The 16,691-nt window shown below is 42.1% G+C and overlaps 1 protein-coding gene across 3 annotated transcripts in view; it reads left to right on the plus strand.

Annotated features, from left to right (window-relative positions):
- The window catches only part of MFHAS1 (multifunctional ROCO family signaling regulator 1), a 69,282-nt gene that overhangs the window by 43,508 nt on the left and 9,083 nt on the right, over positions 1–16,691 (plus strand). For 2 of the 3 annotated variants that reach the window (XR_002124951.1, XM_019651010.1), the window contains exon 2: positions 12,456–12,582. Coding sequence is in view for 2 of the 3 variants with exons in the window: in XM_019651010.1 (XP_019506555.1) it covers positions 12,456–12,582 (127 nt within the window). In the remaining variant the exon portion in view is untranslated. Of the gene's footprint in view, positions 1–12,455; positions 12,587–16,691 lie in introns of those variants that run through there. The other variant, XM_019651011.1, reaches the window with a different exon arrangement.

Raw genomic sequence — 16,691 nt, forward strand, 5'->3', positions numbered from 1 at the left:
AGCTGCCCCTAGAAGTGGCTTCTCCACGGTGCCGCCCTTGGCTCGGACGAGGCTGGTTCTATTTGGCAGTCCCATGCTTTCTCACTAGCTTTCATGCAGTCATGATTATATTTTTCTCTTTATCTATCTGCTGGTAGGCTTCAGTTTGGAAGCCAGCAGTGTCAGCGTGCAGGTGGAGTGCAACTGAAATATAAAGAATCTTCCTTGTCTGCATTTACAGCCTTTAAGAGGTTGGAGAGGCTAGCGAGTGCTCCGTTTTGATTGTTGGTGCAGTTGAATGCTTTTCAAGTCATCGTAGATGCTTTCTGTGTGTTTAAAGTGGCTTCAAGTCCAGACTGGGTCTTCTGGGAATGGAACTTGGGTAGGGGGAGTAGATAAAGAAAAGCTCATGTTGGGAGAAGACCCAGCTGGAATGCGTTCTCTGGTACCGCTTGTTTATGCATGTGGGAGATATTATTCATGTGCAAAACAAGGAAGTTGAAGCAACTCAAGATTCCTTCCAGCTTTAAGGCTCTGCGGTCCTGTCCGAGTCTACGTCTGCAGGATTTCTGTCTCCTAGGCTCTGCGGGAGCTTCGCAGATCCCCTTATTCAGCCTGCCATTGACTCCTCCGCCTTCTTCCCTGACTCAGAGTAAAATGAATTTGCAGAAATTCTTGTCATCTTCCTTGTTAGGAGAGGAAGAGCAAATCTATGGTTTCTGATCATTTCTAAGGGCTTCGAATGGCTCCTGGAATATTTCAAAATCAGGTAGATTTTGATAAGACTTCTGGGCCGGTATTTCAGATTTCAGTGCAGGCCATAAATGTGCCTCCCATATTCAGTTGAAAGGAAAACCGATGTGGGAGGGAGACGGTTTTAGTCCAAATGCTTTTATACTGTCTGCATTAACTTCTCTGAGCCTGGAACCATTTCCAGGAAGAAATAGGTGACAGGCTATCTAAATAAAGAGTAGCCTTTTGAAAGCACTTCAGTCCAGCAGTGAGGGCTTTTTATAATCCTGACTTGCGTTTGGAGAAAGGGAAGGCCAGTTGGGTTTGGGCTCAGATCCTCCCTCCTTCGCTCTCCCCCAAACACACTTTGATCTGTGAAGCATGTCTAATCCTCAGCCAAGTCTGCTGGAACTTTATCCAGAGCAGGAAAAAGGGAAATATTTTTCCTTTCTTGGGTGGATTTGTATTTATATAAACCCTTAGCAGTGAAAATGGAGCCAAATGGCAGGCACACGCGTCTGAGGGGAGGCGGTGGAGTGAATGAATGACGGGAAGAGGCGGAGCAGCCTGTCTCTGGGCCCCCAGTCAGCTTTGACTTGGGTCCTACTGCGTCAGACCTTTTAAGGGTCAGCGAGGAGAGGATGGTGTAAGGCCTCACTTGCATTTTCCTAAGGATGTGCTTGTGTGTCGAGCCATTATGGAAACGCTTAGGCTGTCAACTCCATCCATTAACTCCAGATCATGACGCCAGTGCAGTATATGTATATATATGAATGATTCATTCAGCTCATGTCTTTGTCATTCCTGAGAGAATAGTGTTGTAGAAGGCCCCGCCTCCCCTCCCTGGCTCCGCCTCTGACACAAAGCTTTCCTTTCTCAAAGCGTGTCCCACTATGGATTTACTTGCCTGAGTTTGTCAACACCTTTTTAGACCAGCCCTTGCCACTTCTCATGGGTAGTGAGTTTTGAAAGTGTGCTTGCCGTTGATACGAAGGCTCTCTTGCCCTGAAACCACCTCATTGAAACTTAAAGGGATGCCTTGTCGTTCTTTGTTTCTGGCATACAACAGGGTGGTTCATTTTTAGACATTCTGGAGAACTCTCATACAGAATCTAAAGACAGGATCTCTTGTGTTACGGTAATATTATCTAGGCTCATGTGGAACTGATGAAGTTGCTAAGAACAGCAAGTACATAGAACTGTGATATAAAACAATCTTTTATTTTGCTATTGCTGACTTTTTTTAGAACCCAAAGCAAAGCCTTTCCTGGTAGGCACCTCAGCTTCCTGAAGCTTCCCTGGAATAATTTCTCCTACATATTAATACATGCCCCATGAGCCAGGTTCACCTGCAGTCCCGGATGTGTGTTCTGGCGCCCAGGAAGATTCATTTTGTGTCGGTTGGAGCCTCACACTTCAAAGTGGAATCTTCCCGAAGTTTCTACTTGGCATCTTATCCCAATGCTGTGAAGAACACTTGCAGAAGGAAACTTATCAGGGACCTGAAGATGTGGAAACCCTGAGGCTTTTTCAGCAGGCGGAGAGAGTCCAGGCAGAAAAGCATCCCAGAGGAGGCGGATGGGGCTCTGTTCCACTGCAGGTGGTGGACTGGGAGGCTGTAGGGAAGGAATTTCAAATAGGTAAGCATGAGGAAGATGTAGGACAGAAAGGGACAGAGGATTGGCTGTGTGTGAATAAAAACAAAAGAAAGAGAGTGCCGGCCGAGTGGCTCAGTTGGTTAAGAGCTCACTCAAGAGTGTGAGCTCTGAGCAACAGCCATAGAAGTCTCAGCCCGAGCTGAGCTGCCAACAGGTGGCAGGATGGCTCAGCTAAAAAAAAAAAAAGAGAAAGAAAGGAAGAAAGAAAGAAAGAAAGAAAGAAAGAAAGAAAGAAAGAAAGAAAGAAAGAAAGAAAGAAAGAAAGAAAGGAAGAAAACGAGACATTAGGAAACAGAAGTGTCCACTTGTGATGTGAGGGACGTAACTAAACTCAGGCAGAGGTTTGAAAAGAAATTTTGTCAGCAGATTTTTTTTTCCTTGCTTGAACTTTGGCCAAATGCTTTGGAAGAGGTGCTGTGCTCTGAGGTCATAACTCTTTTGATCCAGAAGACACCTGAGTGGTTATCAGGGAGGGGCCCCATGGGCCAAATGCCACTCTTCTTGGCATTGCATACCTGAGATATTTAGTCACCTCCTCTGTCCTTGAAACAGACAAAAAAAAAATCCTTATGTAATGATAAGCAAACATTACCATTAGGACAATCATCTTCTGTCCAGAATTGGGCTAAACAAGGAAGAGCTCAACTTGTTCGCTCCTCGTTTTCCATAAAAGGAAAAATGAAAGGTGTCAGTTACTTGTGCCCAGCGTGGGGCCTGCGTGTGGCTTCAGTTGCATTATTCATCAGAAGAGTTTGAGGACTTTGCAGGGTAGGGTCATTGTGTGAGTCACAGAAGTAATCACGAGTGTGATCTGTGTTTTTCCTCCTACTTGTAACAGTCACCACTCCCACAGCTTTGGGGGATGTTGGAAAGAAGTTGAAAACTATTGAGACTTAGTTTGCCTACTACAGTCTGATGACTGGCCATGCAAACTTGCTGAAGATAGGTAGTGAGTTTCACCCCTAGTTCAAGGGCATCACTAAGAACCCCATTGGCCTGCTTCTGGTTTGCTTGTAGATTGTACTCTCACTGGTAAGACTTGACAGATTGTCCCCAAAGCTTCAAGGCACAGAAGGGCATTTCCGAATGTTTTAATAAAAGAAGTCCCGATATTCAGAATCAAAACTGGACTTGAGAATTCAACAAATGGCTGAAGATGGAAATGTCTTGACATTGCTAAATTGCCTAGAACTCAATGGATTCTGACATTCTGAAGAATTGCAGGGCTGTATGGTGAAAATGAAAACACAATTCTAGAAGAAGCTCACAATTCTGAAGGTGTAAGTTTTTGCAGCTGCCTTTGGAATTCATACCTTAGGATGTGTCTAATTATTAATTGGCCCTATCAGTTTGACTCATGTCCAAGAGAAACTAATTGAGACAAAACCAACTCTGCTGACAGGGAGCGTGCAGCATCCCTGCAGTTTGGGGGACCACTCTCTGAATCCTAGAACTTCCTAAGAGTATATACGGCCAAGTGTTAGACAATATCAATGTCCACCCCAGCTGACTTCCCCGTGGCCCAGCAGGAAGGTTCCTGCTGAATCTATGGGTAAGCTATCCAGCATCCTGGGGAACTTTGTTGGCATGAAGAGTACACCCTGCTAGCTTCAGTCAGCTGATTGTGGACTAGTCTAACCTGGAGCAACCCTGCCGACCTCTTCACCATCCAGGAGGATACCCTTTCCAACCAGGTCTGAATCTCAGCCTTGGGTAGGGCTCCCCCCACATCCAAGTTTTTCTTCCTTAGATAATCTCCCTCAGCCTTAGGGTGTTCTTTAGAGTTCTCTTTCCTCTTGGTAGTAAATGCCCTGTAAAAAGTCAATTGTTTATGTTAAACCTCGCTCTTGGTTTCTGTTTCTTGACTAGACCCTGAGTGATCATTGCAACCAGTAAATCTTAGCCAGGATTGGAACTAAGGTTGTCTGACTCCAGAGCCAAACTACTTTTTATTGTTTCTCTAGGACCAGCAGTTTCATATACATTAAGTTGATTAGTATGATTAAAGCATTTTCGCCTGCTTTTCCATTTTTAATAAAAATCTATTTTAAATAGCAAACAGATGTTATTTCACAGTTATTATCTTTTTTTAATGGAGATGTCTACCACACAAATGATTTTCTTATCATGGAGCTCATCACAGAAAAGACTTGGACATTCCGGTTTATCTTTCCAAAGCAGCAATTCATTGCATTGCCCTCCAGGGTTCCTTTGTCTTCTTTGTCTTTTAAGCCTGTGATCTTTCATTCATTCTTTCATCCTTTCACTCCCTCATACCCTCCTCCATCTACCCACCCATTCATTTTGGAAGTCTAGACATGAAGCCTTGGAGCTGGAGAAAACTCAAATGAACAAGTGTAGCTCCCTGTTTTCTTGAGAGGCGGTATAACCAGCTCAAAGAGCACAGATGACAGGTACAGCATAATTCACAACTTCTTGAAAAGTTGTCTCCACTTCTTCACCTTGCATTCTTTACTCAGGCAAAGACTTCAGTCACACATCCATCCCCATCTTTCTGCTGAGGGTGCTTCTATCAAAGCCTCCAGGAGCCTCCAAACCCAGGGGTCCCTTCTCTGTTGTTGTGCTTGTCCACTCTGCAGAATGTGGCATAACTGATCACTGCCTTTTCTTGAAGGAGTTTGTTTGCTTTCATGAGGACACATTCTTCTCATTCTCCTTCTACCTTCCGGGAGTTCCTAGCTGTCTCTCTTCTTTTCAGCCTCTACATTTGGATCACCCCAGGACTTTGTCTCTGGTTCCTGCCTCTTCTTTATCTACTCACTTTCCCTGCTCATGTCATACACTTTTATGCCTTTAAATATCACCTGTTTGCTGATTACTCTCAAATCTCTGTTTCCAGCCTTAACCTTTTACTGCAAATCCAGAATTGTAGATGTAATTATACACGTAATATCTATCACTATGTTTGTCTTAATAGTCAAAAATCTTACCTGGCTAGGACAAAACTCTTAATTCCTCCCTTTTCCACAAACCACCTTCTCTCTTAGTCTTGCAAATAGCATCACCACCTGCTAGTTTCTCAAAGATTTGTAATTGTCTTTAGTTCTTCTCTGTCTGTTACCCCCACATCTGATTCATTGGCAAGTCCTGTTGACTGTGTACAAAACACCTCCAGACTGTCCATCTCCACCGGCACCTCCCCCGACCAGGCCTCCACCATCTCTTACCTGAGCTCCTGCGTGAACCTCCTCATGGTCTCCCTGCCTCCGTCTTGCCTTCCTACACAGCATCCAGACTGGTCTTCTTAAAACAGAGCAGATGTCATTACTCCATTTACAACTTTGCCCATGGCTCCCAACCACTTAGAATGAAAACTAAATGATTTTCCCCTGGCCTACCGAGTGCTCATGATCTGGCCCTCACTGCCTTGCTGCTTCTCCTTGTCCCTTTTCCCTTTCACCCATGATCTAGCCACGCCAAGCTCTATTCTGGTCAGCCAAGCATCTTCCTACTTTCAGAACTTTGCATGAGTGATTCCCTTTGCCTGGAATGTTTTTCCCATGGCTCACTTCTCCTTATCGTGCAGATTTCAGCTTAAATGTCTCCTCCTCAGAGAGACCTTCTGTCCTGGACATTCCAGTATAAGGAGACACCCAGTCACTCTCTGTCATGTTAGCCTGTTTTAACGATCTGAGTAACACGTTTTTATGAGTTATGCAGTTTGTTTCTTACTACTCTTCCTTCTAGTCTAGAAGCTCCATGAAATCAGGGATCTTTGTGTACTTATTCCCTGCTGTTCACTCAGAGTCTGCTGGGTGCCTAGCTGGAGGTTGGTTTGCATCTGTTGAATGAATGCGTGAACTCAGTGGCAGAGCCAGACCTGGGACATAGGATTTTCATCTTTAGTTTCTCATCGACTTTATACCAGGATGACTTTTGCTGGTGAAGTAATTGCTGGCTCCAAGCTATTGATATCCCCTGTGTACTTAAAGGATAGGGTAGAATTTCCAAAGACAACTCCAAACTACATTAGCTTCTATTCATTTTCATTTTAAATTTACTTTTAAACTTCACCTTTAGTTTAAATATGACACAAAATATGTTTAAATGAGATTTTATGACCTATTTATTAAAAAAATATTTACAATCCTTTGCAAATTATGCATAGTTTTTACTTCATAGTTTACTTCTGTTCTGTGGAAAAGATGGATGCCAACGATGGGCACAGCCCTGGGCTCGGAGACCCAAGGCCCAGCCCTGCTTTTGCGCTTTGCAGACGTGCTCCACTACTTCCTGCGCATCCCTATCGCTTCTAAAAAAAGTTATAATTCATAAAGTGCCGCGACCAAAGCCACTTTACACAATGGAATTTATTTTTTTAAATCAAGACTACTTAAAAGTATAACCCAGTCTATTTTTTATTTTATTTTATTTTATTATTATTTTTTTAGCCATTGTCCTGAGGTTGGCCCTGTGGTGTGATGGGGTGCAGGCACCGAGGGACCCTTGCCTGAAACTGGATAGGGCAGCCAGGTCTACAAACAGTTGGTGATGTTGGAACCTACAGGTGTTGAGAGATCTCTTCTGCTGCCTTTTCTCAGACTCTTAAATAGGCACAGCAGCATGTTTTTAAATGGAACATTTTATTGTTCAGTGTTTCCTTCTCCTGTGTATATGCTTTCTGGGCTTTATTTTGTCTGAAGACAAGGTATCCTTTTATCTCTACCTGGCTTTCCTCTTTCATATAAAAGTGACCATGGAATTCACCAATCTTTTCTTTCCCTGATAACTTGGAGGGCTTACAAAGTGGAGAGCCCTCTTGCTCACTGGTTTCAGAGGATGCTGCCTTTGCCCCCAGGAGATGTGGGAAAACATGCATTCGTGGATTCTCATTACCGCTACATCCAGAGTCACACTTAATTAAAAGACAGCAGTGGACTTTGGGGCTGGAGGGGTGTGAATTTTAGAATATTAGAGCTGAAAGAGGCCTTGAAGACAGCTAATTTCTTAATAGAACCTATATAATTGTTTGTTTTAATTTCTAGACCACGTTTGCTGTTTTGAGGGATGGTCACAATTTAGATCTTTATCCTGGATCAGAAAGTGGGTTTTATTTGCACTGAAAAGAAATGTTTTGGGCTTTTAATGTTATGATTTGGGTTGTCAGTATGATAAATTTTTAGTATTTTCATTATGTGCCCAATATTTGAGAATTCCAATGATAAACAGAAAAAGTTGATCTCGTTTCACTTATCTTCTGTTGATTTTTTTTTTTAATCATAATAAAACTTGGTGTTCTCTGGTTCCACAGAGGGGTAAACAGTTGATAAGAGTTTGCTGCCATTTTAATGTCAGAAATCTTGAGCTAGAGTAATTAAGAATAGTTTTTCATAACTTTAATGGGTACAAGGAGAGAGTGTCCTGGCCTAATACAGCTTCAGTTAATGTAGTGCTCTTGTTTGTCAGGCCAAATTTCTGCATCTTCAGAAAGACTGATTGCATTGTATACTGCAAATGAATGGAATATCCCCAGCAGAGGAGAAAACATCAGCATTTACAGCTGGTATCTTCCTTCGGTGTGAGGCATGCTTTCGTTTTTTCTTTTTGTTGGTTTTTTTTTTTTTTTTGTTAACTGAAACATAAAAATAAATAAACAGATAACCTCAGGACCTCTTAATCCTGAATGACCCGTCTCACTCTAAATTCATTTGTGTTTTTTGTCAATTGATGTATCTAAGTAGAATGTACTTTCAAGCCTACATTTCCTCATTGAAATGTCAGTGTCAGTTTTTAATGACTACAGAGAATTCCATCTTATTAATGTGTCATAGTTTTTAATCAGTTCCCCATTGTTGGACATTTGAGAGGGTTACCAAGTTTTCACTGTTTTATAAATAGTGTTGTATGAGTAATCATTGTATAATTTTTGTCAGAAAGCAAGACCTACTTCTTGAAGCAAGTTCCGGAAAAAGAAATATACCAGGTTCCATGTATATTTCTCCTTACTCTACTGATAAGATATTTTCTTTAATGTAAAATAAAATTGAATGTCAACTATAACTAAATATATACAGAGGGTCCAAAAAAATGTATACAAATTTTAAGAAAGGAAAAAGCTTGTGTTAAAATGATGCTGATGGTAACCATTCTGAGCACCTCTTGTAATTGCAGAAGTCAAACGTGACTTGTATTCATCTTTTGTTATTGGTATATATTGAGTCTTACAAGCTTAATACAGTTTTTTCCTTTCTTAAAGTGTGTATACATTTTTTGGTACTCTCTGTATATATAGTCACAGGGTGTAAATACAGTCAGTGGTATTGGAATAGCTATGTATGGTATCAGATGGGTAGTAGACTTGTTGGGGTTATGATTTTGTGAGGTATGTAAGCATATAATCATTATCTTGTTTCATATGCCTGAAACTAATAAAAGTAAATAAATTTTACAAAAAGATATTTTCTGTAAATGTAACTTTTTTTTTTATGGCTCCCACCAACTTTGAGATTTATCTTTTTTATTTGCTTTTGCTAGTGATGACATGTGTCATAAATCTAAACTTTTTTTATTTGATAGTTTTCAAATTTCTGATGAGGGGGTGTTTTGCACGTAGAGAATTTATGGCGTAATTCTTTTGTATCATTTTACTGTGGAGAACCTGGGTACTGTGAATTCTTTATAATTTGGAAAAGTAAGCTTTTACAAAACCTTATCACTATAATAATAGTGTCAAGAACTTACTAGATGCCAGATACAATGTTGAGTACTTTTCATGTTATCTAATTTAATCATAACAATATCCTGGCCACAGGACAGTATTATACAGAGGTTAAGAGTGGAGTCAGGTGGTCCTGGGTTCAAATTCTGACAATGCCACTTCCTCTTTGTGACTGTTGACAGATACTTAACACCTTTGAGCCTCACTTTCTTTATTATGAGGATGATAGTTGTACCTATTTCACAGGATTGTCATAAGGACTAAGTGAGATAATAGTTATTAAGTACATAATAAGTGTTCAATAAATGTCAGCTGCTACAGAGATCCTTAATCTTTCTTCTGAGGTTAATTTGTGTTTATTTTTTAGCTTGTCATATGTGTCATCGCGGTGGTAAGGTAGAGCACATGTATTATTTCCCATTCTGAGAATGAATGTTACTGGGTCTTTTGAGTCAATGTTCTGCCCTCTTCAAGGTCTTTCCTAGTTCTGCCACTTAGTATTAGCCTGTCCTTCTCATCACTCCTCTAGCATCTCAGATGACTTTCCTTGCGGGCACCCCTCATACAGGACTGTAGCTCTTTTTTTGCACACTTGACTTTCTGGGATGCTGAGACCCTCCCCATCAGAGGCCTTGCCTTAGATCCCTGTATCCCCTGCGTCTCCTGCAGCTCCTCACACACAGTAAGTTCTTCCTATTTCAGTACTCAATGAATGCTATGCTTAAGTCAAATTTGTGTTAAAGACTTTTGAGATAATGAGCTTCTATTTTAGTAGGTAACACATGTTATGCACCATTCTTCATACTTGTGATAAGATAGGTTTTGGGGGAGAAAAAAGCTATTCCTGTTATTTTCTTAATCTAGCAATTGGGCCCATTTCTTAAACCCTAAGAATACTGGTACTCTTGCAGTAGTGTGTTAGAGTGCACGGATGTACTGGAGATTGTGAGCTGCTCTGCTTGTTGCTTACTCTTCTATAGCATGCAGTGAATTCTTTACATGCATGAAACGTCTCGGTGCCTTCAACTTTCGTGCTCTTTCGGTGACTGGCAGTGCTGCTAGATACCGGATCTGTACAAAACCCGGTTGCCTGGTCCTTCATGATACTGAGAGTCTGAGGGGTGGGGGATGGGGATAGTAACACTGCTGGTTTAGTGGAAATTGATAACCAATGCTTAGCAGTCTACTGTGAATTATTTCAAATTATCTGGCAAACTGAATGTCTGCTCACCAAAACCTACAACATACCCAGCAAGGAAGCCAGCTGTGCCAGGCTGATGCCAAGGATGGGTGCCTCGGGTGGGGTGTGACATCTGCAGTTGTCATCCTGGGCACTCAGGCAGCTGCAAGCTGAGGCCTACATGAAATTCTAACAGGAGAGAGTTCTCAGGGGAAGCCAGAGTGACCCACTCAGTCTGTGTTCAGTTCTTGTGGGTAATCATGGGATAGAAAGTACAAATTGAAATATCAGGTGAGGGACCAGGGGAAGGCGGTCCAGGACCGGGGTGTTAACAAACCTGGGGTGTTCAGAGTACCCCCTTGTTGCATTTCTAGCCCCAAGGTTCATGGTGGATTGGTTGGTTTAAAGATGCACAGCTCTCTATGGAGCTTTGAACAAATCTGGTGAACCGGAGAGCTTCCGACTTGTAAAGTGGTATCTGGACTGGATGACTTCCAAGTGTCAGTCTAGCTCTAACGTGCTATTACTGTAGTTCATTTTATTACTTTGTTAACATTTAATGTTTACATTTTTAACTTGCATTTTGGTCCCTTTTCCTAACTGGTGTCGGAGTATAGTTCTGATACCCAAGAGTCTACAACACAAGCTAATTACTCTACATTAAATTTTGCAGTAATTTGGTGTTTATAGTTGTTTAGTTAAGGAACTCAGATTACATTCAGTTCCTGTTGTGCAAAGCCATGTAAAAATGTTCAAACCAGGAAATAATTGTCTTTCATAAAAATACAAATATGTCAATGCTTAGATCATCATTTTAAAATAGAGTTTTTAGATTGTTCTTCTAGGAGAAGTGTATTCTGGCGTAAAGAAGTCGCTGCTTTGGGAGGTGTTAGAGAGTGCTGGTGAAGGGGGTGTCCCAGAGATGGGTTCCCAAGGTCACATCCTAGGTCTCCCCCTAGCTAGCTCTTGTCTTGGGATACACCACACAACCCCTCTGAGCATTAGCTTCCTTGTTTGTAAAATGAGGCTAAACCTCATAGGAACATTGTAAAGATGAAATACGATGTGTACTCCAAGCTCTTAGTTCAGTGGGGGCACATTGGCATGCTCTAGCAATGTGAGTCCTGCTGAAGGTGAGGCTATGAGAGATACGGTATTTTGAGGGAAGGGATTTTTATATTAGCGCATGTTGGCATGTCCTGAGGGGTGTCTAGAATTTCAAATCAATAATACAAGTGATGGCTACCGGAGAGTTGGCTTGTTAATTTCTGTAGCATCTTTCCCCAGTTGGCATCTGTTTTGTGCCCTTGGTTTGGCTTATTTACTTTCTGTGTTTAAGGAGGGGGATTTGGACAATAATGAGTACACGCACCATCCTAAGACAGAAGCTATTCGTTGAACTCTGTGAGCAAGAGCACCATGCTGGCCATGGAAACAGGCAAAGGGCAGGGTGCCACTGGACAGGGGGAGGAAACTTGAGGTACAGAAGTTATCGCTGCTCTTAGGGATTTAATAATCTAGCTGGAGAGAGATTATTATATCTGGGGCCTGTAGAGTATGCAGATTTCCTTTGGGTGTTGTAATAATCCATTAAGCTAATTATCTGTTTTGACTAGACCCCCATTACTCATAAGATGGTATTGTGTTGGTCTTTTCAAATCTGCACACAAACCAACCCAGGAAATCCTCTTGCCAGTATGAAGCTGGGCTGTTTACCTTGACAACACCTTTACTCCGCTGCATTTCCAGGTCTTTTATGCAGGCCTTTATTGAAAGGCTGCTAAGCCTGCCTGCATCGCATCTGCCTGCATTCTAGGTATGAACACCTACCTCCTTGGCAGCCCCAGTGTCTCCCGGGATCCTGTGGGATCCTGGCTCACTTTGCCGCCACATGTAGATAAAGATCTCCGGAGTCAATCTGTGAAAAGGAAGATGATGAGAAGAGTAGCAGATGCTGTTTTTGTCTGCAACGATGATGGCTTTCCTTCCACAACCCTTAGAACATTCTCCATGATGATGCAGATGAGAATTCAGCAGTGCAAGTGGGAGCAGAGCCAGTGCGGATGTTCTGGTAGCACTTTGGTTCTTGGCGTCCATTCTCGGCGGACCCCTCTTACCTGCCTTTCTCCCTGCCTCCCGACTCCCAAGCGAGCGCTATACTTCTCAGTCAAGTGGTCCCATCTTTTAGGCAGATCACATTAATGCATTTTTCTCTCTCCTCCTGCAGGGGAGCTGCTGAGTCAGCCCAGACCAGAAGGAGTGGCAGAGATCATTTGCCCCAAGAACGGCAGCGAGCGAGTGAATGTTGCCTTGGTTTACCCACCTACACCAACTGTGATCAGCCCCTGTTCCAAGTGAGTGCTGAACGTGGGAGCCCCGCCCCCCAGTTCTGATCGCGCCTCAGTAGTTGTGATAACAGAAAGCCAAGTAAAAGTACATCTCAACAGACCTTGAAAAGCACCCAGGGCAGACCTCATTATCTGGGTGACATCAACACCATGGCTTATGAAGCAAACTAGGAACGTTTTTTTTCTTGTTCGTGACTTTTTTTTTAACTTTTGCTGAATAAAAGCATTTTTAACAGCTTTATTGAGATAGTATTTACATACCATACAGTTCACTTTCATGAAAAGTGTATGAATTCATTGGCTTTTAGTATATTTGCAGATACATGCAACCAAAAAGAGCATTTTTTTAAAAAAATGGATAGTCTTAATTCCTTCGTTGCAGAATTAAGGAGGCTCTCACCTGAAAGAACAGTGAGGGCTCATTAAATAAGAAAAGCCTGCAAAAAATCTTCAGTAGATTATTATTTCTCTGGATCTCTGACTCTCTATCAGTCCTTGATAATCGGATGCTGTGCCTTTGCTCCCATCTTTCCTCAAATGAACTTAAAGACAGAGAATGTACATATGGGAGCTAACTTTTGGATATGATGTTAGCTAAGTATTATATTATAGACAGAACTCACCCTGTTTGGGGTTTGTTTGTTTGTTTGTTTGTTTGTTTTTGTAGTATTAAGAACCAAACAGTGAAAACACTTCTAAACTGAGATGAAATACCTTCTTATTGCAAACCTGGAAAAGCTGCAGCCACGGGTCTTGGAGCAGATCTCATATCTGGGTGCTATCAACCCACATGACTTACACAGCAAAATATTCATGCAGGAAACTGTCATTTTTTTCTTCCTAGTTGACCACATAGAATTTTTTGTTTTCGTGTTTAAGCTTTTCGTAGGGAGGGTGGGAAGTTTGTGTTTGAGAATGGTAGCCTGTCATCTCATCTTGAGAAACCTGCTATTAGGCTGCATTGGAGAAAGTTGTGCTTGATAGGAGCTCAGCTTCCATCCATGAAGTGTTGGCTTTCCTGCCTTTGGTGTGCTCTCTGCAGAGCAGTGGGGCGATGGGAGGGTGGGNGGGGATATTGGCAGTTCAGGGTCACTCTTATTCATCAGCAGCTGCAGAAGACTGTTGCCCCTTTTCTCCAAGCTGGGCGACTCATTAGACAGAAATCTCTAATCCCTGTTTGCTAGGAAATATCACTAAGCACCCAAGGAAACTCTTATCTAATGCTATTATATTCAGCATGCTATTTTAGCTAACATGAATGTAGTGTAATTCCTCACTAATATGACCCTAAGACACTGTAAAATCTTGGAGTACTTCCTAAATATTAGCGTAGGATTATATAGTAACTTCATATTAACCAGAACATTCCCCTGACCTGAACATATCAAGCAACAGGAATTTTACTGTTCTTTGCTTTGGTGTACCTTGGTCCCTTTCTTTCAGCTACTCGTAGGGTAAGCATCAGGGGGTACTATAGAAATAGCAGGGTGTGGAACAGAGGGAAACAGTTGTTCAGCGCACTGTGCGTTGGTGTCGATTTTCCTGAGCCAGGAGAGACGTTAACCTCTTGTTTTGCCATAGCCACATGGCATTAATAGGCAAGCTCGAGATAGGAGTTATAATATCCATTTGCACAAGAAACCACAGTGGCGTGGAGCCAGCTTTATCAGTGTTTTCCCATGAGCTTCGTGTTGTACTGCCATGGAGAGATATTTAACTCGAACCCGAACAAAATGCTATCGGCCCTCTGTCTCACATAGCTTATTATACCTAAAAGAGCAAGTCTGTCAAGTCTTGGGTAATCAGAGCCACCTAGCCTCAGACGTGTAGATGCCAGGTGGAATACCGTTAGGGACTGAACTGCTTTTGACTGAGCTGTGTGAGTAGTTTTGTTTTGAAATGGGTTAAAAAAAAGTCTCATCCAATGGATGGCAGGTTTGGAGTGTCCATCTCCATTCTCAATGAAGGAATATCCATGAACAAACACATCCAGGCCCGGCCGAGTGGGAAGCCTAATTTACAAATGGATGATAGTGTATTGGAAGCAGGAGATTTAGGGGGCTGATGAGGCAAGTTGTCATAGGAGGCGGATGTTACATCAGTACAGCTTAGGCCTGAGTCTGAGGGTAAGACTGGGTAGGGGTGGGGATGAGGGGGATGTCCCAGCAGGCACTGGACATTCGGAGCCTGGGGGCTATTTCACTGGCTTTGCAACACCAGCCAAGTTATCTTATGCAGGCCACTGTAAAGTGATCTTTCATGTACATTTTCTGTCATCCCGTGAAATACAGGTGGATGGTCAAGACTGGGCTTTCTTCATCAAGCATGTATATCAGAATTTCCGTGGGGAGGGGCCAGACATGAGTCTTTACAAAACAGAAGTCACCCAGATGATTCTCATGTCTGTATGCTGGACTTTCTGATCTTTCAGATTTCTTCCTTAGCTCTGAGTGTGGGCTCCCTGGCCAGTGGACCTTCTCTTTGGCTATGGAGGCGCTCTAATCAGTAACCAGCTGCCAGCACTGAGGCAAAACTGGTCCACACTGCATGGATCAGCACAATCCCTTCCACCCTGAGTTCGCATTTATAGCTACACATATAATTTATTGTTCACATCAGAAAAGAATTGAGCGTGATAGGAGGGCTATTCATAATTATTATGCCAGGACAATAGGCATCTACCAGATCTATCTCAGGCATAACAGAATAATCACCCTACTCCTAGGTCACTGATGTAGATCTTATGGTGGTTACTGAAAGGACATTCCACGCTCTTCTTTGCCCAGTTTACTCCTCTTTTTTATAGGTGAAATCAGACACTTGTCAATCAACTGCCTGACTTTCACCATGTACCCAATAATGGTGCTCATTGTGCTTTATAAAGAAAAACCATTGACTGCATATTCCTTATGAATTCTAAGCTTTTCTATTGCTCGTGTAAAATTTTTCCTATGTGTTTTATTCACCTATGGGAAGAGACAGGATAAAGAATAGGTAGTGATTTAAAAAAAAACCCACAAAACTTGATTTATTCTCTGTAGTTGGTAGCTGTAGTTGGTAGCTGAGGTCTCCACCAGCATTCCTTTGGGAAGAGGTCCCATGTCCTAAACAAATGGCTCTCCTCCTGCTCCTCACCCCTCAGGGAGAAACCTAAAGGCTGAGTGCTTCTGGTCCCCTTTGCTGATTTATCAGAGATGTGAGTCATTTTCACACTTTGGCTATCCTAGACTGATTTTCAAGGATATTTACATTTGAGATAATATGAAAACTCACCCAGCAGCAAATTCGCTGGATTGCTCTGAAAAATTCTGACCTCCTTAAGGATATGGATTCTATCTGATACATTTTTAAAAGCTTTATTGAGGTATACTTTCATACCACAAAACTTGCCCATTTAATAATTATTAATATTTTACAGAGTTGTACAGCCATCAACACAATCTAGTTTTAGAACATTTACATCACTCATTCCAAAAAGAAACTTCCTGCCCATTTGCAGTCACTTTGTATCTAATACAACACCTAGTGCCATGCAGTCAATAAATATTTTTAGTCACTTTCAGGAATGGTTTTGCTGCCTGCCTGGTGTGTTAAACACATTTGACAGCTTTGAAGAAATTCTTATAAACATGGTATCCCTGGCTCATTTCAGCCTAAAGACAGTGAATTGGCTTGCACCTCCCCCTGCAAGCCCTCTGTTTACTGAACAATAGAGGGGAAATGGAACTGCTTGGAGGGAGACCAGCCTTCTCAGTTTCGTTTTGTTTAGTATTGGTAGCAATTTTTTTAAATATTGACTATGTTTTTTAGAGCAGTTTCGGTTCACAACAAAATTGAGCAGAAGGTAGAGAGATCCCAAACACCCTTTTCCTCTATACATGCACAGCCTCCCCCACCACCAAGATCCCTCATCATCAACAGCCCTCCCCCCACCCAGAGTGGTGCATTTGTTAATTGATGAACCTACCTGACACATCATAATCACCAAAGGCCATAGTTTACATTAGGATTCACTCTTGGTGGTGTACATTCTGTGGGTTTGGACAAATGTATAATGACATGTGTCATACACATTACAGTATCATACACTATATTTTCATAAAAATCCTCTGTGC

The sequence above is a fragment of the Hipposideros armiger genome, unplaced genomic scaffold (assembly GCF_001890085.2).
Source record: "Hipposideros armiger isolate ML-2016 unplaced genomic scaffold, ASM189008v1 scaffold_151, whole genome shotgun sequence".
Classification (NCBI taxonomy): domain Eukaryota; kingdom Metazoa; phylum Chordata; class Mammalia; order Chiroptera; family Hipposideridae; genus Hipposideros; species Hipposideros armiger.